This window comes from Dipodomys merriami, unplaced genomic scaffold (assembly GCF_024711535.1).
Source record: "Dipodomys merriami isolate MVZ:Mamm:240054 unplaced genomic scaffold, mDipMer1.0.p SCAF_22, whole genome shotgun sequence".
Taxonomy (NCBI): domain Eukaryota; kingdom Metazoa; phylum Chordata; class Mammalia; order Rodentia; family Heteromyidae; genus Dipodomys; species Dipodomys merriami.
The window spans coordinates 10,077,646-10,102,215 of NW_027203604.1; the positions used below are offsets into that span (position 1 = coordinate 10,077,646).

The 24,570-nt window shown below is 39.0% G+C and overlaps 1 protein-coding gene across 2 annotated transcripts in view; it reads left to right on the forward strand.

Moving 5' to 3' along the window:
- Positions 1-24,166, forward strand: part of Sptlc1 (serine palmitoyltransferase long chain base subunit 1) — a 54,214-nt gene extending 30,048 nt beyond the window's left edge. Inside the window, exons 8-15 of one of the 2 annotated variants that reach the window (XM_070033323.1) lie at positions 562-651; positions 4,617-4,724; positions 5,782-5,877; positions 6,433-6,529; positions 8,507-8,561; positions 17,913-18,030; positions 20,180-20,253; positions 22,942-24,166. In XM_070033323.1, the coding sequence (XP_069889424.1) occupies positions 562-651; positions 4,617-4,724; positions 5,782-5,877; positions 6,433-6,529; positions 8,507-8,561; positions 17,913-18,030; positions 20,180-20,253; positions 22,942-23,149 (846 nt within the window). In that variant the 3' untranslated portion in view covers positions 23,150-24,166. Of the gene's footprint in view, positions 1-561; positions 652-4,616; positions 4,725-5,781; positions 5,878-6,432; positions 6,530-8,506; positions 8,562-17,912; positions 18,031-20,179; positions 20,254-22,909 lie in introns of both variants that reach the window. The other variant, XM_070033322.1, reaches the window with a different exon arrangement.
- Positions 24,167-24,570: the final 404 nt, after the last annotated feature.

Consider the following 24,570-nt stretch of genomic DNA (forward strand, 5'->3'; position numbering starts at 1 on the left):
AACATCATTAAGCCCTCCAGGTCCTTCTGTCAATATTTTGCCATTGTTATATACTCTAAGCTTCTATCTGCTCTTTAGACCATCTCCATTATGGTTCTTTTAGGCGAAATTTACAGACATTGAAATGTGCAATTCCTAGCCATATCATCATTTCATCATGATATAAGATTCCTATCTTCCAGAAGGTTCCATCACACTTCGTTCTTATCATTCTGGAGCAGGAAGGTTTTGCTTTTACCTTAGTATGGTCAGAGGGTTGTAAGTAGTAAATGTGTGAGTGATTGCAGTTGATGTTATAAACTGAAAAACATGCTATTTTTCATCTCAAAACAACAGGATCTCAAACACTAAGCCTTAAATTCATTCAGACCTTCTAAAATTTTTTTTCATTTTTTTCAATTTTTTGGCACTGGGGATTGAACCCAGGGCCAAGCAAGTGCTCTACCACTTGAGCATTTTTAAAAGTAAGTCTTGTGAGGCGAAAGTTCTAGACAAATGTGACCAATTATGTATTTTCAGACTGAAATTAAGGATGTTTTTTAATTTTTAATTTTTTTTAAGAATCCTCGCAAGGCTCGTGTAACTCGACGTTTCATCGTAGTAGAAGGATTATATATGAATACTGGAACTATCTGTCCTCTTCCAGAATTGGTAAGCAACCATGTTCAGTCATTATTTTAATGGTTAGACTATTTGGCAGATATACATTTGTTTATGATTACATTTGATATGTAATGTCTATACCGTTTTTCACACTAGGTTTCAAACATACATACCAGGCAAGTAGATTAACATTAAAAGTCAAAAAGCTGGCTTTAAAATATATCAATGGAATACAGAATTCACATGTATGGAGATGTAACTATGAAATGAACCCCCCCATATAATTTATCTATCTCTATCTATCTATCTATCTATCTATCTATCTATCTATCTATCTATCTATCTATCTATCTATCTATCTATCTATCTATCTATCTATCATACCTAATGATGTAAGTACCAAAGGATGTAATTAATTGTCATGAGATAATTTTGTTTGTATTTCCCAAATGGCTAATGGTACTAAGCTCTGTTTCACATACTTGTTGCCCATTTGTATGTTTGGGGAGAAATACCTGTTAAGTATTTTGCCCATTTTTTAATGGGTTGTCTTTGTATTATTAAATTATGAATTCCTTATCAGTTATAACATGACTTGTAGGTATTTCTCCCATTATATGGACTTTTTTGTTGCACTTCAGTATGTACTCTTGAAGTACTTTAGTATTGTTCCCAATTTTGAAGAAGTTCTGTTTATTGTTTTGTTATAGCTTTTGCCTTTGTATCACATTTAAACATCTTTGTCTACTCAAAGGCTACCAAAGTTTCCTTCTACTAGTTTTCACTTTTACAGCTAGGTCTGTGATTCGTTTTGAGTTAGTTTTTTGTGTGTTATACAACTTTATTTTGAGTTCGATGACAGGTTGGTCAACTTTATTCCTTTGTGCATGGTATTCTTTGTGTCTTTTGTTGAGGATAGTAGTTGCTTCTCTATTGAATAGAATTACTCTTTGTGAAAAAAAATCAGTTGACCGTAGATGCATGCGTTTATTTAGACTTTCAATTATGATTTATCTATATGTTTATCTTTAAAAGAGTACAATATATCAATTACTGTATCTTTTAGGTAGCCTCTGAAATCAGGATGCATGAGTGTTCTGACTTAGTTTTCTTTTTTAAAAATTGTTTTAGCTGTTCATTCATCCCTTGGAATTCCATTTGAGTGTTAGAAAAAAGTTTTCCCATTCCTGTGAAAATGTGATTAGGATTTTAATAAGTATTGTATGAATATGTAGGTATCTTTGGGACATATTGCCATCTTCAATTCAGTCTTCAATTTGACATGTTTCCTTTATTTAGAAATGTTTAAATTTCTTTTGGTTCTTTAATTTCTCCACTTTTTTTAGTTTATAGCATACCAGTCTTAAATGTATCACTAAGTATTTTTGTTGCTATATATGGAATTGTTTTTTTCACTTCCATTTTAGATTGTTTACTGTTAGCTTATTAGTTTATTGTTAAAACATAAAAACATAAAATTGTGCATATTAATGGTATAGTATAATGTTTCATCACATACATCAATGGTGTACTGTTCATGTGTTAGGGATCTTGTTCTATACATAAAATATATCATTTGTGAATAGAGATAGTTTTACTTCTTTCAATTTGATTGCCTTCTCCCCCATCCACTCCCCACACCTTGCTTGATTGTCTGGCTGGAACTTTTGTTAAGAGTTGAGAAATACTGAAAGTGGGTCACCTAATTTCTGATATGAAAGGGCAAGTTTTTAATCTTTATCATTGAATTATGATGTTAGCTGTAAGTTTTTCATAACTATTCTGTATCAGAGGTTCAGGGAATTCTTCCCTGTTCCTAATTTTTAAGTGTTTCTAATAAGAGGTTGTTAGGGTGTTTTGTTTTTTGTCGAATGTTTTTTCTGTATCTACTTAGGTTCTTTTCTTCATTCTATTAATGTGGTAAATTACATTAATTGATTTCTTCTGCTAAATAATCCTTATATTTGTTAATTTAGATTGAAATCTAGGCATCTGTTAATTGAATAAGGATTCAAATTACAGGATTCATGTGCTATTTTTAAAGTTTTTTCATTGTTCAGGAAAGCTGAGTTCACCCAGAATATGAGGAAAGTTTTTGTTTTGCCAATTTTTGAGTCAAAGATTAATGGGACAGTGTGGAAAGGTAGTAGACAAGAAGTTACTAAAGCTGTTCATTATAGGACTACAGTCACAAGACATTCTAATGGACAAGTGTATGATGAAACAAAATGCAGAGTATGAGAACAGATCAAGTGTATGTGAACATTGAATATGTAATGATTATACAAGTCAAATTAGGTTTGACCCTGGGATTCCTGTTTTGTCTGTTTCTGTGCAAGTTGTATTAAATTGTTAAATATCTTCTAAATTTGATTTTTAAAAAGAGATAAGTAATATCTCATTCCTGTTAAGACATGGAAAGAATCAATGTTAGGTCAATGTAATCAATAATTGTTAATAAAAATCCGACCAAAAGCCGATTGAAATACACCTATCCCCTCATTTGGCATTAATTAGTAAAAATAGCCAGTAAAATTTTGATGATTGAAAAAAATAACAAAAGCTTATATCAAACCTTCTTATACATTCTGTGCATTATTTCTGTAGTTTTAATGGAAAAAAGGACCCAAGAATTCCCATGTTCACTATTTTTTAAACCATGAAATTATTAGAAAAACCTTCAGATAGACACGTATCTTAAAATTTTGATAGGAAGGGACTGAAAACAGAGAAAAGCTAAGTTGAGCATCTGTGACTCACATCTGCAATCCTGGCTACTCAGGAAGCTGAGGATCACAATTCAAAATCACTCCAGGCAGCAAAGTCCATGAGACTCTTGATCTCAAATTAACCATCAGAAAACAAGAAGTGGCGTTGTGGCTCAAAGTGGTAGAACACTAGACTGAAGCAGAAATGCTTAGGGTCAGCTCCTGGGCCCTGAGTTTAAGCCCCATAAACCGTAACAATAACAATGTAATAAGATAAAGATTTTCTGAATTTAAATCTGGAGGAATACTTACATTTCCCAAGAGTTTGTGTACATAGTCACACCAGTGTTTTATGTTTGATGTCTATACACATAAATATCTAAGTATTCTTTTTTTAAATTTTAATATTGTGCTGTCTCTTTAATGGAGTTAAATTGGATCACTTTAGAGCTCTAAAATAGTCATTTCTCGTTCTTCACAGTTATTCTGTAAGTTGCCACAAACACTAGAATACTAAACTGTTGCTAGGGCAATGCAGGATTAGATTTCTGTGACCCCCTGGCCATAACATTTTGATTAATACATAAAATGTACTGTACATTTTTCTGTTTAAAGATGCCTTCTTTAGCAGGGCATTAGTGACTCATTCCTGTAGCTACTTAGCAGGCTGAGATCTGAGAATCAAAGCCAACTCAGGCAGGAAAGTCCATGAGATTCCAAATTAACCATCAAAAAGCCACAAGTAGAGCTGTGGCTTAAGAGGTAGTGCACTAGCCTTGAGAAAAGGAAACAAATAAACTCAGAAACAGTGTCTAACCCCTAAGTTCAGGCTTCAGGACAAGCAAAAAAAAAAAAAGGAAAAAAGGAAAAAAAAGATACCTTCTTTAATGTATACTGTTAACACATTAACTGTCTTCTTGCTAGGATAATGCTTCTCTAATACATATTTTCTCATAAGACATACTGTCACTTGGAAACACCTCATCATTTCATCAATGCCATTTTAAACACAGAATCACCAATAAAACTGTAGGAAATGTGGCCAAAGTGACCATAAAAAGTACACTTGGTCAGTAAACAACTAGGAGTACTCAGTTCTTCACCACGACACCCATGCACATGCCTTCTGACATGAGTGATGGGTGGGTGGTGGGTGGTGTTTACAAATAAATTTTAGCAAATAGGCAAATTCACAAATATAGAATTCACAAATACTAAAGGTGAACTATAATTTTTTCTTTGAAATATATTCTATATGCTACTAATTACCCCTGTTTTAAAATTGGGTTTTACTTAACAACCTAGGTTAAGTTAAAATACAAATACAAAGCAAGAATCTTCGTGGAAGAAAGCCTTTCGTTTGGAGTCCTTGGGGAGCATGGCCGAGGAGTTACTGAGCATTATGGGATCAATGTAAGTCTTCCACTGGGGAAATTACCTTCCTGTAGAATATGTATACTTCTATTTTGTTAACATTGTTGTGGGCATAAAATTGCGTTTGTCATTAGATCCTGATTTAAATGGATGCAGGTAAAAATGAAAGTTTTGTAAAACAGCCTTTGAACATAGAATATTCAATCATATGTCAGAAACAGTTGATTTTTACTGATTTTCTGATGTTTTATCTTTTAGAAGTACATACTGAAAGTAATAGATGCATAAAGTGTTTAAAAATTATTTTGCTTGATGTAGTTTTATTTGGAGTACTTTCTATAGCAAAATCCAGCCAGTCCACTGCTTTTTTAAGAAAGTAATCTTATCTTAAAGCTCTTAACCTGTTTTTAATATCTCACAGTCTTGAATTTTATCTCCTTTTTTTAATTATCTGAAGTAGTTGTACAAAGGGCTTTCAGTTCAACAAATCAGTTTGTAAATACAATGTATTTTGATCAGTGTCACCGATTCCATTGTCCTCCTGTTTTTTCCAACCCCATACCATCAAGTTACCTGATTCATCTCCTTTTAATTTATTCACTGTGAGGAAAATGTTGCTGCATGATGGAATGGTAAGAAAATATTAGGGTGAGTCATGTCCATGATTGCAGTCCTTCCAGCCATAGATTTTGTTTGACTAATATCTCCATTTATGTAGTTTTTTGAATCTAGATGCGTAAAGATGTGATAAATGAAGTTGATTTTTATTGTTGTTGTTTTGTCATTTATGGGGCTTGAACTCAGAGCTTGAGTGATGTCCCTGAGTTCTTTTGCTCAAGGCTAGAGCTCTGCCACTTTGAACCACAGCCTCACCTCCAGTTTTTGAGTGGATAATTGGAGGTAAGAGCCTTCTCTGCTGGGGCTGGCTTCAAACTGCAATCTTCAGAGCTCAGCCTCCTGAGTAATTTAAGATTACAGGCGTGAGCCACCACCACCCTGCAAATGAAGTATTTTGTATCTAGGCTTTGTACTGTCTTATTTTTCATTTCCTGTAAGTTGAGGAATAATCCATTGGTCTTTCTCACTTTTCTGGCAGATGGAAGATATTGACCTTATCAGTGCCAACATGGAGAATGCTCTTGCTTCTATTGGAGGTTTCTGTTGTGGCAGAACTTTTGTAATTGACCATCAGGTAAACTCTGAAATTGATTGCTACATTGATCACTTTAAAGTAAAACTTCAAATTATATCCTTTTGTTTTTGTTTTGTTCAGTGGTTCTGAGAATTGAACATAGGGCTTTCTACTTGCTAGACAGGAGTTCTATCTCTTGAGCTGTGCCCCAGACTATTTTTTACCCACCCAGGTCAGCCTCAGATCATGATGCTCCTACCTATCCTTCACAGTAACTGGATCACAGCCACATACAACCATACCAGCTTATTAATTGGGATGGGATCTCACTGACTTTTTCCTCAGTTTTCTTGAACTACAGTTATACAAATTTTACTTAAATACTGATATTTAGAAAACAACTTAAAATATTTAACTTGAGAAATTACCTCCCTTTTTAACTTTATCTTTGCTACATGTATAGTACTTATTCTTGACTAGATCTTACTCCCTCACCTTATTTACATATTGTTCTGTGGGTTATATGGGAATTCAGTGTCTTTTGAATGTTTACTCTCCTTATCGCCCAAAAACAGAGAGAATGTTTATGTTATGGTTTGACTTGTTTCTTCTCAGCGACTCTCTGGCCAAGGATACTGCTTTTCAGCTTCATTACCTCCCTTGTTAGCTGCTGCTGCCATTGAGGCTCTCAACATCATGGAAGAGAATCCAGGTACAGCCGTCAGTGCTTGGGCTATGTTAACTATAACTGTGTCACTGGCTTGCTTCTGGGGGAACTTCGTAAGAGGAAATTATTTACCAGAAAAAACCTCTACAGAATTAGAATACAGGATGAGCATTTCAAATCCAGAAATCCAAAGTAGTCTAAAATCCAAAATTTTCTGAGCATAGGTAATTTCAGATGTTAGAGTTTAGAAATTCATCCAGGGAGGTCTACATAAACACTACAGAATTGGGGTGGAGGCATGCTTCAGATGGTAAGGCACCTGCTTAATGAATACTAATGAATCTGAAAAACTCTTAAAAATCTGAAATATTTCTCGTCCCAGCGTTCCAGAGAAGGGATACTCACTCATAGCTGACATTTACAGGAAGAATGGCAGTGAAGACACGGCCCTTGAGGCCAGAGCTTTAGTCCTTGTGCTTGGAGCTGGAACCAAAGCCTGGCTGGCTTTCTGGTATGCAGGGATGCCAGAAGGAGGAGGTCCCCTGGGTCAGTGACAAGCTTAGATGCTTTCACTACTGTAAATAACTATCATTGTTCGTTTTACAGTTTTTTGAGAAATGAACCAGTGCCAGTATGTTAGAACTGTTGTCAGTTTCCTACTTCAGTCTTTTATCCTCAATTCATTCAGTCTTGACAACACTCTTTTGTCAACCACCAACTCAGTGGGCAAAATACAGTGTCAAAGGAGAATTCAAAATGTGGCTATTGGCTACAGTAGGATCTTAAAATGGAGAGAATAGTGGGCCTTACCTGGCACTTCAGATACACAGCCTTGATACTAATTCAGAAATCAGAAGACTTGTGAATGTGTCTGTGTGCACATTTAGATGCTCCCTTGTGAGGTAGCTTTGCAGCCTCATCTCCTGGTCAGATATTACCACTTTTTGATTTTCCTCCTATACTTTTTAAAATATTACTTTGACACTGCAGATTTTTCACCAAATTGTTTAAATCAGGTGCAGGTGGTTTATACCTGTAATCCTTGCTACTCAGGAGGCTGAGAATCATGGTTACAAGCCAGCTCAAGCAGGAAAGCCTGCGAGACTCTTATCATCAATTAATCACACACACACACACACACACACACACACACACACACGCACGCACGCACGCACGCACGCGCGCAAAACAAAATGTGGAGCTGTGGCTCAAGTGGTAGAGCAGTAGACTTGAGTGAAAGAAGATCAAGGCCAATGCCCAGGCTCTGAGTTCAAGCCAAAGGACTGGCACACACACTTATACACACAGAGAGAAAAGGAGGGAGGAAATAGGAGAGAAGAAAATGAAGGAAGGAAGGAAGGAAGGAAGGAAGAAAGGAAGGAAGGAAGGAAGGAAGAAAGGAAAGAAAGAAAAAAGAAAAGAAATGATTTGCTCCATTTTCTTCTTTGCTGGACTTTGTAGAATCTTGGTAAGAATAAGATTCATTGTTTTGGAACTCATTTTCAGGTTTGGTGGAATGGGATGAGAAGAGTCTAGTCAGTAAGTGTCAAAGACTAAGTTCAGCCCCACACAAGAGCACCACTGTCAGTATATGGAAGGATTTGCAGCCTTTTAGATTGATGAGCTTGAATTGCGCGCTCACACGTGTCTGTGTGTGTGTGTGTGTGTGTGTGTGTGTTTGAATTGTGCGCTCGCACGTGTGTGTGTGTCTGTGTGTGTGTGTGTGTGTGTGTGTGTTATCAGCCTGGAAGTTGAATTTAGGGTCTGGTGCTATTCCTAAGCATTTTTGCTTACGGCTGATGGTGAGCCACAACTCTGCTTGCAGCTTTTTGCTGGTTAATTTGGTGATCAGACTCTCAAACTGTTTTGTCTGGGTTGGCTTTGAACTGAGATCCTTAGGTCTCAGCCTACTGAGTAGCTAGGATTATAGGCCTGAGTCACCGGCACCCAAGCTTTAAAATTATTTTTTATTTAGTACTATCGACTGCATCAGCTAATATCAATGATTTTTTTTCCATTTAGATATTTTTGCAGTGTTAAAGAAAAAGTGCCAACAAATTCATAAAGCTTTACAAGGGTAAGTTTTATATTTTGGGCTAACATAAAGATTATCTCTACCATACTTAATGAAAAGTTGTATAGGCTGTAATCAGCATAACAACTTTGCAACTAGGAAAACAACTCCGTTCACCAACTTGATTTATTTGTATAAAACTAGAGCAACCATTTGTCCTTGTCAAGAATCATGCCTTTGCTTTTACAAAAATGCAACATACTACTAAAATTCTATAGTAATATGGGAAAAACAATACAACATCTTACCACAAGAAATAAGAAAGATACACACTGGAGCATCTCCATATTGCCACAGAAAAAAAATTAATTACAGGATATAATTGGGTGGTACTAGGTTTCTGCTGTCCATGTTACTATTTAGTAGATTTATGACATGAAAAGGAAATTGAAGTGAATCTTATCAATGTTTTCTTTAAAAAAAACTTTAGGGGCTGGGAAGGTGGCTCAGTGGTAGAGCGCTTGCCTTGCATGCCTGAGGCCCTGGGTTCAATTCCTCAGCACCACATAAGCAAAAAAAAAAGCCAGAAGTGACGCTGTGGCTCAAGTGGTAGAGCGCTAGCCTTGAGCTGAAGAGCTGAGGGACAGCGCCCAGGCCCAGAGTTGAGGCCCCACGACCGGACCAAAAAAAAAAAACAAAAAAACAAAAAAACAAAAAAACTTTAATTTTAATTTGTAAAATTCCTCTTAAGGTTGAGAGAAAAATAAATTGAGATTGGTGACATGTTCAGTTTCTGGCTTCTTAAGAATGATCTTACATCGCCTAAGTTGTTTCCTTTTTGCCTCCTAAGAAGAAATGGGTCTACAGTCTTAAAAGCCCTGTCTCTGTTGCAAGATAAGGAAACTAGACATGTTACTGATTGGAAAGGGCATTTGATAAGTGAATAGATCACAGCTGTTCTAGGTAAAATAGAGACAGAGATAATGACAGTTCTGGGTGTGTCTGTACAATAGTAACAGAAGTACTTGCATCATTTATAGTAGGAGAATATACTTGCATCAGTTCCAGTTGCACTGGTTTATGAAATATTAATTTACCAACTCATTGGAGGCACTGTACATTCATCAGTACTAACCTTAGATGCCCTTCAGAATCTGTTCTCCACCTTTTCTTCTGAACTCCTTAGCCTTCTGTCATCATTCCATCCCTTTCATAGACAGCCTCACCTCATGCTGTCCCTTAGGAATTCCCTTGGTTTTTCTAACAAACCCACATAGCTACAGACAACCCAAACTAGTCTTCCCTCTGTTGTAGCCAAAAGCATTTTCTTCCAACCATCACAGGTTCTTATTCTTACTTTTGAGAACCTCTGGTTGTCCCCTCACTTTGTTATCCTGAGTCATTTCAGTAGCATTCATATCCTCCCTACCCCTTGTCTTTAAATTCTACCTGCTCATAATGTCACATTCCCCTCTAGCAACTACCCTGTTTCTTGGCTTCTGTTTTTAACTATTCTTCTCAAAATACATATGTAGTTTTTCCATGTCCTCATCTCTCACTTCCTCTAAAAACTACTTTCCTATGGGGAACACCAGTACACCAACTCTAAGACTTATAGCACATTTATGGCTCAGTAGTTTTCCACACATGACCATTTTTTTTCCTTCTTTGGATTCTGCTACACTGTGTTCCTGGGTTTCCTTCAACAGCTTTGAATTGTTTCATCTTCATCTGCTTTGAAGGCTTTCTGCAACGCCCTGCTCTCTTTAGGATTTTGTCCTCAGTTGTCCTCTTCATCTCATTAGCTTCTTGGAGATTTGCCTCCTGTGACTGAAGCTTCACATTGTTTTGTGTCCCCTGCATGTGGGTAACTGACAGATCTGTGTCTCCAGATCTCCAGCTGCCTACTCAGTAGCTATACTTGGAGAACCCTGCAGGGACCTCATACTAAACACACACTGGAACAAATATAGGAGAGAAAAGCAAAGGAAACAGGAAGGCAGCCAGACCAAACAAGTGGGAGGACCTAGGGAAGGGTGCGGGCCAGGTAATGGGCCTTTCAGGCCATGACAGAAGCCTTGGCTCAGGTAAGAAGGTATGCATGGTTTTGAGGGAAGAAAACATGCCCTGGAACAGCTAGACATAAGTCTTACCATATTTCTCCTATGTAGAGTGAAATTATGCATTGTTTGGTGACAAGCGCAGAAGCAAAGAGATTAGTTAGGAGATGGAAACAAACAGAAGGTTGTATGACTTTGACCCAGTAGTATCAATGAGCATTGTTTGACTTCTAGATATATTTTGGAAATACAGCAGGCTGGATCTGCCAGAAATTCCTACAGAGGATGAATGAGAAAGAGAAGACTTAAGGTTAACTTTAAGGTTTTGATCTGAGCAACCAGATGGAGTAGCTACTAGGTGAATAGCCAGAACGGTTGAAGAAATATTTGGTGGGGATTCAGTGCCCGATGTGTTGTGCTTCATATGCTGTCAGACATCAGTGGAGAATAGCACTTGGATATACAAGTTTACATTTGAAAGAAAGTCCTGAACTAGAAAAAAATGTTTGATTTACAAAGATAGTATTTAAAGCATTTCCATGTGGATAGGTTAGAAGGTGATCGAGAAGTAGCCAGTGAAAGGCTGACCGAGGACTCCAGAGTCCCAGAAGCCAAGTGGAAAACACAATTTCATAGGTCAGTCAGTGTGTGGCATGTTGCTGCAGTAGACTTAGCAAGGTGACTACATGCCATTCCTTTGATTTCAAAGTATGGTGCTTACTGTGACTTGATGAGTACTTCCAGGACAGAAGAAGGGGCAGAATAGAACACCTGATTGAAGTAGGCTCAGTTAAGAGAAGAGATTAAGAGAGGAACTGGACACAGCTTTAGGAAAGCATTTTTAAGCACTTTCTGTAAAGAGAATAGGGAAGAGAAATTAGGTGATGATTAGAGAAAGAAACAGGGATCAAGAGAAGATAAGTAAAGCCAGTTTCTGACTAACATTCCAATTCTACATCCTTTCATCTACAGCTTGATAGGGCTATCTCCCATATACCAGTTTCTCATTTGTACATGGGTTTATTTTTGAACTATTTGATTGGTTTGTTTGCTCAGTACTAACTCTGTTTTTGCTGTTGTATTTGCTTTCATTAGCTTCCTCCAAAATAATTGCTAGAATTTTAATTGGAATGGCACTAAATTCTCTGATTAATGTGGAAGCATTTGTCATGCAAGAACATGAGCTCTCTATTTCAATCTTCTTTTCTTTTGTGCCAGTATTGGGGCTTAATCTCAGGACCTAGGCACTGTCCTTAAGCTTTTTCTCTCAAGGCTAGTGCTGTACCACAAGCTGCTTCCCTACCAGTTTTTTGGTAGTTAATTAGAGGTAAGAGTTTCATACTTTCCTGCCCAGGTGTTTTTTGAACTCTAATCCTCAGATTTCAGCCATGACTACTGGTGCCTAGCCATTTTGATCTTCTCTGTGTTTTTTAACACAATTTTTTCCCTTTAAAGCCTTTATACCTTTTTGGGGTCTTTAAAGGAAATTTCTGGGTGTCCTATAGAATTTTGTTGCAATTGTGAATGGGGTTTTATTCTTTCTACTTGATTACTGATAATTTGTAAGGATTTTTTTAACTAATCTTATGTCCAGAATTTTCTTTTTAATTAAATTCCGTTTTGATGATGTACCTAGAAAACCTTTTTATAACAATAATTTTCTATCTTTCCCTCTTATACATCAGACAGTTCTTTTTCTTTTATTGCATTCATCTGGGTCTCTTTTTTTTTTTTTTTTGGGTCCAGTTGTGGGACCTGAACTCTGGGCCTGGGCGCTGTCCCTCAGCTCTTCAGCTCAAGGCTAGCGCTCTACCACTTGAGCCACAGTGCCACTTCCGGCTTTTTTCATTTTGCTTATGTGGTGCTGAGGAATCGAACCCAGGGCCTCATGTATGCAAGGCAAGCTCTCTGCCATGCTAGATATATTTAGCTAATGTTTTAATTTGAATATATATAATTCAAATGGACCTACAATCTTCTGTTATGCTGACTTTCAGTAACATAGAAATCAGTGTTACGGTAGCTTCAATACATGATTTGGGTATTTTCTACTTTTTCTGTCTTGGAGCCAATGAGTAATCAAAGCGTAATTGTTTCTTCAAAGTTTCCCCTCTTCTCTCTTAAGGATTTACTATATCTTCTACCTCTTAAGGTTGGAGAGAATGTGATTTTTCTTTTGAGTGTTTATTTTCCCTATTTAATTTTCTATTTCTGACTTTATTTGAATCTATTCTTTGTATTGTGTTCTTTAATTTTTATTTAGTTTTGTCTTTAATTTTATTTATTTATTTATGAATGTATGTATGTATGTATGCTAGTCTGGGCCTTAGCACTGTCCCTCAGCTCTTCAACCCAAGGCTAGCGCTTTACCACTTGAGCCACAACAGCACTTCTGGTTTTCTGGTGGTTTATTGGAGATAAGAGTCTCATGAACTGCTGTGCCAGTGGCTCATGCCTGTAATCCTAGCTACTCAGGAGGCTGAAATCTCAAGATCATGGTTCAAAGCCAGCCTGGACAGGAAAGGCCATGAGACTCTTATCTCCAATAAACCACTCAAAAAACTGGAAGTTGGTGTAGTGGCTCAAGTGGTAGAGTGCTAGCCTTGGGCTGAAGAGCTGAGGGACAGTGTTCAGGCTCCATGACGGACAAAAAAAGTCTCACAGAGTTTCCTGCTTGGGCTGGCTTTGAACTGGGATCCTCTTGAGTAGCTAGGATTACAGATGTGAACCACTGGCTCCCAGCTCTTTTTTTATTTTTTATTTTTGAGAATTATATGCAGTTTATGGCATGAATTGGCTAAAACATTTCTGGGTACAAGGGACAAAAGTCCAAGTCCAGCTTTTCATAAGAGGAAGAAAAGGGAGGGGGAGGGAGGGAGAAGGGAGAGCTGGGCTCATGAAATGGTATGTCCAGGGTAACACTTGATCAAGGCATGATTAGATCCAGGTACTCAGAAAGACTTCATCCCACAATGCAGTTTTCATCCATGTTGGCTTCATTCTCAGACAGCATTCTCCTTGGGGCAGCAAGGTGGTCCCCAGTAGCATGAGACTTGGCAACCCAGATATGGTTGCTTGAATGGAGAAAAGTCATATGAGGCTCCCAGGGTGGAGCAGTGACTATTTAATCAGTTGCTCTATTCCATATCTCAGTGGCTTCCTCTACAGAGTGAGTAGCATAGAATTTACAAGGTGGGTCAGTAAGGAAAGCAGGAAGTCTGGACTCCATTCCAAATACTGTGTGACCTAGAACCAGTCATTTCATCTCACCTCTTGACTTCTCCAGCAAAAGTATGTGCTAACATCAACAGGAGCAAGGATAAGAACCACATGGTTATCTCAATAGATGCAGAAAAAGCATTTGACAAGATTCAACACCCTTTATGATGAAGGTTCTGGAAAAATTAGGAATCCATGGAATATTCCTCAATACAATAAAGGCTGTATATGACAAACCTACAGCCAGCATTATACTTAATGGTGAAAAACTAAAGCCATTTCCTCTTAACTCAGGAACAAGACAAGGATGTCCACTCTCTCCACTTCTCTTCAATCTAGTATTAGAATGTCTAGCTATAGCAATAAGACAAGATGCAAAGATAAAGGGGATCCAAATAGGGAAAGAAGAAGTAAAACTCTCCCTCTTTGCAGATGACATGATCTTGTATTTAAAGAATCCCATAGACTCCACTCCCAAATTATTCAAGCTGATTCAAAACTTTGGCAAAGTAGCAGGGTATAAAATTAACCCTCAAAAATCAATGGCTTTTCTGTATGACAACAATGAGAAAAGTGTGGCTAAAATTAGGAAAGCAACTCCATTCCTAATAGCCCACAAAAAATAAAATACCTAGGAATTAACCAAAGAAGTGAAGGACCTCTATGATGAAAACTTTAAAATCTTGAAAAAGGAAATCAAAACAGAACTTAGAAAGTGGCAAAAACTCCCATTATCCTGGATTGAAAAGATCAACATCGTGAAAATGGCAATACTTCCCAAGGCTATCTACAAATTCAATGCGATACCTATCAAAATTCCAACCTTATTCTTCAAGGAAATAGAAGATGCAATCCAAAAATTCACATGGAACAATAAAAGACCCCAAATAGCAAAAACGATCCTCAACAGAAAGAACACTGCTGGACGAATATCAATACCAAATTTCAAACTCTACTATAAAGCCATAGTAATCAGAACAGCTTGGTACTGGCACAAGAACAGACCTCAGGACCAATGGAATAGAATTGAAAACCCAGAAATGAACCTACAGACCTATAGCCATCTAATCTTCGATAAGGAAGCTAAAAAAATAGAATGGAAGAAAGACAGCCTCTTCAGTAAATGGTGCTGGCAAAATTGGTTAACTACTTGTAGAAAACTAAAGCTAGATCCTTATATATCACCCTGCACCAGAATCAACTCCAAATGGATCAAAGACCTCGGAGTCAAAGCAGACACTCTGAAAACATTACAGGATGGAATAGGAGAAACCTTAGGTCTCCTTGGCACAGGCCAAAATTTTCTTAATAGAGACCCAGAAACACAACAAATCAAAGAAAGGTTAGACAAATGGGATTGCATAAAATTGCAGAGCTTCTGCATGGCAAAGGACATAGCTAGCAAGATCAATAGAAAGCCCACGGATTGGGAGATCTTCACTAGCCATACAATGGACAAGGGTCTCATATCTAAAATATACCTGGAACTCAAAAAATTAAATCCCCCAACAACAAATCTTCAAAGAAACAACTGCCCAATAAATAAGTGGGCTAAAGACTTAAAGAGAAACTTCTCTGAAGAGGAAAGAAGGATGGCCAGTAGACACATGAAAAAATGCTCAACCTCTCTAGCCATAAAAGAAATGCAAATCAAAACCACATTGAGATACCATCTCACTCCAGTTAGAATGGCTAAAATCAAGAACTCTAATAACAACAGATGCTGGAGGGGATGTGGACAGAAGGGAACCTTACTGCATTGTTGGTGGGAGTGTAAACTTGTTCAACCACTTTGGAGAGCAGTATGGAGGTTCCTCAGAAGACTCCACATAGAGCTCCCCTATGACCCAGCAATCCCACTTTTGGGCATTTACCCAAATGTTTACAAACAAGACCACATAAAGCTACCAGCACGACTATGCTTATTGCAGCATTATTTACTATCGCTAAGATATGGAACCAACCCAGATGCCCCTCAGTAGATGAATGGATCAAGAAAATGTGGTATACATACACAATGGAATTCTATGCCTCCATCAGAAAGATTGACATTGCCCCGTTTGTTAGGAAATGGAAAGGTTTGGAGAAAATTATATGAAATGAAGTAAGCCAGGCCCAAAGAAACATAGGTCCCATGGTTTCCCTTATTTGCAATATCTAGTGTATGTTTGAGTCAAGCAAAAAAGGTCAGATAAGGTGATGTTAGGGAAATGAACCCTAAGATATGTATTCAAATGTTTTTTTTTCTTTCATGCGATTGTTTCTAACACATTTATAAGATTATTTCTTTGTTGCTTTGTATGTCCCTTCTCCACAGTATAACCCCTGCTTTCACTGTATTTGATGTCGGTATAATTTGTGGAGGGGAAGGGGAAAACAAAAAAATAAAATAAAAAATAAAATAAAATAAAAGGCTGAACACACACACACACAAAAAGTATGTGCTAGGAGCTCTAGGAAGAATTTCCCTTCATTGTGTTCTTAACTTTCTTTTACTTCTCATATTTAGTTTACTGGCTTAATTTTTTATTTTCCAGTAAATGTGTTATAGGTAAACATTTTACAGAGGCAGTATGGTATCCTTAGTATTACATCTAAGGTAAATTTTTTTAACCTTCCTCTAATCAGTAGTTTACTTCTTCATTCTAAGACTGAGTTTGGAGGGGAAGTCAGCAGCCTTTGTTGTTCTCTGAGGAATCTTGAGGATTCCACACAAGTAGAGACAGAGATTGGTGTCTGACTCCACCTAGACTGGGAAGCATACCGTGGAGGCCACAGCTGTCTTGATGATTGCTCTGAGCCTGAGACCTAAGGAGAGCTTGGTGTTTATACATCTGTAGAAAATGATACATTTGCCAAATGTTTTCTTTATGTATCGGGCTCTGAAATACAGCCTCTCCATTTCTGAACTGGAGCTACATTTGGGTTTTGGTAAGCTTCTGTGGCAGTTAGCATCTAGCAGCAGTGCAAGGCATTAATTCTGTTTGATTCCTTCTTTCTCCATTCTGTTCTACTTACCACAAAAGTTGAGCCCATTTGATCAAAGCACAGCCTGGATTTAGGACTCTGGTGTCTTGTATTATTTGAGGAAAAGAATAGGAAAGTGATTTGATTCATACAAAATGCTAATTGAAAAGGAATTTTTAAATTTTTCCTCTGAGAAAACAAGACCTAAGAAAACTGGTACTTCAGGGTATATACCCATTCACATAGGAAATAAGTTTTTAAAGTAAATTGCTTAGTTTTGACATTGGTAAATGAACTAATCTAGAAGGTTTCCTGACATTCCAGATACCCTAGATTCTAAAATTCCATCATTCAGACCTGCAGCCTACTGTATTGAGAGCTCCTAGAAGGTATATTACATTTAAAGAAAGGTGATACAAATTAATAATTTCCAGAGTTAGGTTGAAAGCAAATTAAGATTAGTTTCGATTCCTTACAGTGGTCAGAGAGCATGGTTGTATTATGTGTGTTTCATCACTACAATAGAATCCCTGAAGCAAAACTGATAAATTATTTTGACTCACAGTTTTAGAGCTGAAAGCTCTAGTCAAATGAAGCAAAACTGATAAATTATTTTGACTCACAGTTTTAGAGCTGAAAGCTCTAGTCAAATGGCCACATTGTTTGGGCCTTTGGCAAGGCCAGCACATATGACAGAATAAACCACACACCTCATAGTTCAGAAAACAGAAGAGGAGGTTGGGGTCCTGCTGTCCCATTCTGGAGCATACCCCTCGTGACCTCAAGACCTTCAAGGATGGGGCAAGTCCAAGGGCAGGGGGAACCTATGAAGAGGTGTCTGGATGGGCAGGGTCCCACCCTCCAGCAGAAGGCTGGAGACAGAGGTCCATGGTATCCTCTGGAGCGAGTGTCTTCCACATGGTCATGCACTCAGAAGTGGCTCTCCCAGTTTTCTCCTGCCCTGAGAGACAGTGCCGAGGCACATAGTTCACCTTTTCTATGGAAATTAGGATTGCAGCATACAGTGCTTCCATCAAAGTCACAGGGCTGTCCTTTCCTGTCCAGTGCTGCTCAGAGGGTCTGAGAAGTTTGGCCCTTTTCTGTTACTTCTGTGTGAGATGCCTTGAGCCTAGAAGCAATTTACAGTGTGCTGTGTTTACCTCTTTAGCATTTCTGGATTAAAGGTGGTGGGAGAGTCCCTTTCTCCGGCCTTCCACCTCCAGCTTGAAGAGAGCACTGGGTCTCGGGAGAAGGATATGCATCTACTTCAGGAGATCATAGACCAGGTGAGTGTGAGCACTTAACCTGAAAGTCCATGCCCCTCCCACCCCCACCTCTAGCAATGATTCTACATCACTTTTAGAAAGATCTCATTGCCCCAAGAGATGCGGGGAGTGGTAAAAAGTTGCTGATAACACACACAGACATAATGTGGATTGTCCTAATGCCCCTGGGTCTCCTCAACCAGCTGTAATGAGCTCAGTTTGCCAGTAGGGGCAGGCTGTAGACCTTCTCTTCCACTGAATAGACTCGGCTCCCACCAGAGCTGATACACCTTGTTCTGCTGTGAATTTAAAGAGCATAACAGCCTTGCAGAAAAGTCACTTGCTCCCCACTCACAGAGCTGAATCCTTGCGGTTGGGGACAGGTTGAGTGCATTTCACAGCCTGTGCTAAACAGCTGCTCATGTGAGGTGAACCTGCAACATAGCTCAGAGACAGCCAGCAACTCCTGAGTTCTAATGTTCCTGAAAACCTGCAGGAAGGAAGAGACTCTTCTACCATATCCCTAACTTGGGAGAAACGTTCATGTCTCTTTACCTTCTGGAAGTCAGTTGATTACTTACTACTCCTTAGCCGCACATCACTGGGAAAGCTGGATGCTCAGTCTCAGCAGTGCTGCCTCTCCTGAAACCTCCCTCTCTTTTTCCTTGTAAAGAAACCCAATGGACTGCAGCACCGTGGGTGTGTACACACCACCTTTTATGGAACCTGCCCTGCAGCTACATATGCATTTATCTGTTCTTTGTCTCCCTGCCCTGTCCAGTGATATGATTCTCTTAGCCTTAGGGTAATAATAGCGGTAGCCATCGACTGTTCTGTTTCCTTTGTAAGCCAGGGCCTCCATCCGTGTGGCATGCTACTGGGTGCTTGTTTGTCATGCAGCTGCACTATGGAGCGTAAAACCTGCCTCGGGCTGCACCGCCTACCTCAGCCACCCTCTATCTATGATGTTTAAACACAAAATCCACAGTGGTTTGTAATGTCTCCTACCTGGCCGGGTGTTCTCAGGGGGCCTTCCTGCTTCCAAGTACTTCCGGACAGCCAGAAGCTGTCCGTGTTACCTGTGTGCTTTCTATCTCCTCCATTTACAACATTTACAACACAGGTCCTCTTTGGGTGGACTTTCACTGCTAGACATTTGGAATCATTTTATTTTCCTTCTGCCACCCCTTGCTCTGTACATTATGCATGTATACACACATGTAAAATTCATATATATATACACACATATATATTCATATATACATATATATATGTGTATATCTATATCTCCGATGTGAGCCAGTCCTTTTTGCCTTTGCCTTTTGTTTGGTTGTCTTTTTTTTAACCTCTAGAGTCTTTGTTTTTTGTTTTTTTTCTCTAGAATCTTACATTTTCTTTCCTGGGCTAGACTGTACAAAAGACCTCCTGTTTACATTTCTCACATAGCTAGATTGACAGATATGCACCACTAAACCTAACTTCTTATTGGTTGAGATGAGCATCTCCCGGACTTTTCGCCTGCACTGGCCTAGAACTGAGTCTCTTGATCTCAGCCTCCTGGGTAGCTAGGATGATAAGCTTGAGCACTGCACTCTACTGTAAAACATTTTTATCACCATAGGCAGCTCCTATAATCAGGACCTTTCTCTAACGTTTTATGTTGACAGTTAAATAGTAAAGCTATGTGCAGCATTGTTAACACAGACAGACTCTAGTGCCTACCTTGCCCACAGGCAGTACACATTCTCAGGTATGCTCTGTTGCTCAGTGCTGCTCTCTCTGACACAGTCCAGCCATCTCTCTTCAGCTCTTGGTCAGCCCACAGGGCTTTACCCACACTGCTTTCCTATGTTCTAACTATGTCCGAAATGCTAGCCACTGTGGCTATACAAATTGAGTAAAGTATGTAAAATCATGAATGCAGTCAGGAGTACTCAAACTACACAGGCTCAAGGAGATTATCTGGGATGCTGGAGTCCACATCTATTCATCATTGCAGGAAGGACTGGAGAGAGACTCGGGACTATGGAATGGCATTTCAGCTTTGTCTCCTAGCAATTACAGTTGGAAACATGAATGCTAGCAACTGCTGGTGCTCTCAGTGTACCTTGCCACTTCTCTTCCCAGGGTCTAAGTCCAGGCTGCTAATGTTTTTCTTTTTCACCTGCAGTGCATGAGCAGACGCATTGCATTAACTCAAGCCCGCTACTTGGAAAAGGAAGAGAAGTGCCTCCCTCCTCCCAGGTTAGTTGACAATGCAGTATCATCTCACTGACTTGCTCACTTTAAACTCTTAGGAAATATTTTGTGGTTTAGGTTTTCGTTTAATATCACAGGTTAAGAAGGAATGTCCTTCAATACAATACTTCAGTTGTATTCAATTTTCAGATTGATTGTGTGTGTGTGTGTGTGTGTGTGTGTGTGTGTGTGTGTGTGTGTGTGTGTGTGTGTGTGTGTGTGTGTGTGTGTGTGTGTGTGTGTGTGTGTGTGTGTGTGTGTGTGTGTGTGTGTGTGTGTGTGTGGTGTGCAGTTATGGAGCTTGAACTCAAGGCCTGGGTGCTATCCTGACCTTCATTTCCTCATGGCTAATGCTTTACTACTTGAATCATGGCACCAGTTCTAGCCTTTTTTGTCATTTATTGGAAATACGAAGCTCATAGACTTTGTTCTGCAGACTGGCTTCAAACTATGATTGTGAGTAGCTAGGATTACAGGAGTGAGCCACCAGCACCAGGCTGACATTTTAAAAGCATCTCCAGATAGAGTATCTTCCTAGTTAATTAAAAAAAAAAAAAAGTGTCTAGAGCCAAGTGCTGGTGGCTCACACCTGTAATCCTACCTACTCAGAAGGCTGAGATCTGAGGATCATGGTTCAAAGCCAGCTCAGGCAGGAAAGTCCGTGAGACTCTTCTATCTCCAAAAAAAGCTGGAAGTGGTGCTGTGGCTCAAATGGTAGAGCACTATCCTTGAGCAAAAGAAGTTCAGGGACAGCACACACTCCCTGAGTCAAGCCCCAGGACAGCCCCCCCACCATACCCCCAATACACACACACAAAACATGTCTGAGATCCCAAAAATTAACTGGAGTAGAAAGGTTCCTGTCAGCTACAGTCTGGGCTGTGAATGTCCTGCCATCTCCATTGGCCAGAGAGTATGTGGGCTTTATCTAGCAAGATGTGAGGAGCAGTACAGCAAAAGCAGCAAGCACTCTAACACTTAAAAATGTTAAAGAAGGGGCTGGGAAGGTGGCTCAGTGGTAGAGTGCTTGCCTAGCATGCATGAGGCCCTAGGTTCAATTCCTCAGGACTACATAAGAAAAGGCCAGAAGTGAAGCTATGGCTCAAGTAGTAGAGTACTAGCCTTGAGCTGAAGAGCTGAGGGACAGTGCCCAGGCCCAGAGTTCAGGCCCCATGATGGACCAAAAAAAAAAAAAATGTTAAAGCAGACAATTCCATCCTCAGAGCACATACACTATAGTCAAGGCACATGGACACCTACATGATAGGTCTGGGGCAGGGGTCACAGAGATATGGCCATTTCTTCCTCAGATTGATGCTAAGGATTCTAAGCACAGAAATGAGTGCAGACAACCCCCAGCTGACACTGGTTCAACTTATAGTTTGTAACTTCTTAGCCCTGTATGAAAATACACCATGCAACCATTCTGTATTTCCTTCTCAGTACAAGATTTAATAAGGTACATGAGATATAAAGAAGGCTGCATTATGTCATTTTTCCCAGTAGGTGAATGTAAAAGTTCTGAGCATATGTAAAGTAGGCAAGAGCACAGTGTGAAGTCCCTGGGTTAGGTGGTTAAATGCATTGTCTGAGTGGGATGAGATTACCAGGATGTGGTCCTATCATGAGTGAAACAACTTCAGTTCCCCCATCACCTGGAGAGCATCGCGACCTCTAGGTCCATCTTCTAGCTCCGAGTCCAGGAAGGCCCACTGGAGAGAACAAGCACTCTGCAAAATGCCAGGTGGGAGCTTCAGGAAACCACTCCCTTCTCTTCATTGCACACGCCACTCCCTCCCCCCACATCAGCGCATTGATGTGTTATTAGAATGCAGAGCAGGAGAGCCCAAACAGGTGTCCAGAGGATGAAACAGATGTTTGCAAAAGAAGATGAAGGGGCAGAGGCGATATTGTCTCATCAAACTCCTACTTCTTTAATTTCCTCAAAGTGTGTAATCTCCCTTGGCTTAAAATGCTATAAGATGTCTAAACTGCTTATGGAATTGTAAATAGGAACAGCCATACTAACTGATCAGAGAAATTGCAAATTACTACATCATTCTGGTAACCTTTAAAAAAAAAATAACAGTACTGGCATTTGACCTGAGGGCCTGGCCTGGCACTTACTAAGCTGTCCCTCTACCATTTGAACCTTGCCTTTAAGCCTTGCTTTTTGTTAGTTATTTTGGAGACAGTCTACTGAATTTTTCTGCCCAGAGTGGTCTTGAACCACTATCCTCCAGATTTCAGCCTTCTGAGTATCTAGGATTATAGGCATGGGCCTCTGGCACCTGGCCGCTCTGATACTTTGAGAGCAGATATGTTGACAGGATGTGGCATTCCAGCCTTGAGAACAGAGCCCTGCAGGAGAGACTGACTGTATACACACATGTGGTTTAGACCAGGAGGCATGAGCTGTTGTCCCTGTCCAAATATCAGTGTGTTAGGCCTGCAGGGACTGAGTCCCTGTTCCAGCTCTTTCCTTCAGCCATGGCAGTGAGAAATCATATGTAGCAGAGGTAAATGAGTGAGCGGGTTAAGTTTCTATATAGCCTTGTTTACTAAAACAAGAGGCAGCTGGATTTGGCTCTCTGGCCATAGATGGATGACTCTGGGTATAGCCTTCACTTAATGATTTTCCATGTCCTTTTTTGTTTCCCAGCATTAGGGTTGTGGTCACAGTGGAACAAACAGAGGAAGAACTGGAGAAAGCAGCCTCCACCATCAAGGAAGTGGCCCAGGTCGTCCTGCTATAGGCTGCCTCCCATGGCTCTTGCCCCAGCACACACAGAACTCAGAGACCTCTTGCTGCCCAGGATGTGGCCTAAAGAGAGCTTGGACCTCTGTTATGATTGCCTCAAAACTGGGTGGATGTGGACCAAGTGTATGGCCAGAAGGATGAACACTTGTTATTTTAAAAAAAAAGAAAACACATCTAAAAGCCCAAAAACTGACTTTTTAAAAGACTAATGACAGCATATAATTAGTATTTAAATTATGCTATTTAGTACTAAGTGTTTTATTGTACTAGTATTTTGTATTCTTTTTTGTTTAAAATTGGAGCTTCAGTATCTCTTCTCTCCCTTCTGTAGTCACGATTTCATAAGCACTCCTTCATATTTCATAAAAAAATGATTTTGCAACTTAATGCCAAGAGGAACACCTGGGACGCGATGCACCATTCACTGTTGACAGTCTAGTTCAGCCATGTAACGTGAAATGGTGGCTGATACGCAAATAAACACTTTGATTGTTATAAATTGCATTATAATATATTCAAATCACAGAGTTTTTTATATATTGATATGTCATATTTAATCTAAGCATCTCTACCCAGAGGATATTCATTCCACTAATTTGAATCCAACACTATATTATTTTAATAGAATTGACCTTTGCATTTATTATGGGTTAACTTAATCTGGGAAGAGGGTTATTGCACTGATCCTAAAATATAAATCATGTTCTTTGTTTTTGTCTGGAGACATAAAACTTAGCTTTTTCTAAGCTAACAACGAGAACTTTTTTTCTTTTCATCTCATGAATCCAGATATCTATGATGTGAAAGCTCTAAGAGCAATTTGTGACTGTTGATCTTTACAAGGTAAAAGTTGTGATGTGTTCCATGGGGAGAACACTGATATAATACCATCACTCTCTCTTACTAAAAAGGTAAAAGAGTAAAGTTATAAAATGAATATACTACTTTCTAATCTATGTTCATATTAACAAATGGTCTTCAACATCTTTTTAAATGACACATACCTTTTTACTGTTGAGTTACTATTTTGCTTGGGGTCTTTCGTACATATGTGCCTTGTGATTGTTGCTGCTTTGAAGCATACAGTACTGTCCAGGGGGTGAGTCTGTTTGATTGGTTTTATTTTTTAACGAAATAAACCTACATTCTTGATGATCAGTCTTGTTTGTTTATGGAATGAAATCAGCAGAAGGATCTTGTAAGTTTAAACCTTGCAAACTCAGGGTAATATTCTGGCTGTATGGATGTTTCTTGTTTTATTTTGTTTTAGAAAAAGAACTCTTACTCCTTCTATATCCAAAGAATGTGCATTATCTCAGATTTTCTAGTTGCCAGCAGAATTAAGCATTGACTCTTTAGGACTAGAAAATCTCCAGAATTATTATTTTTATGAAAAGGTAAAGACCAAAGATAGTTTCTTATTTTGAGGTTCTTTTTTTTCTTTTATAGTTTCTAAATAAAAATAGCAACTAGATATTTATTGTTACTTTTTTTTTTTTTAAATGACCAGATGTTTCTGGGAATGATGATAGAGCCAGCACACATTACTTAACTTCAGTCTT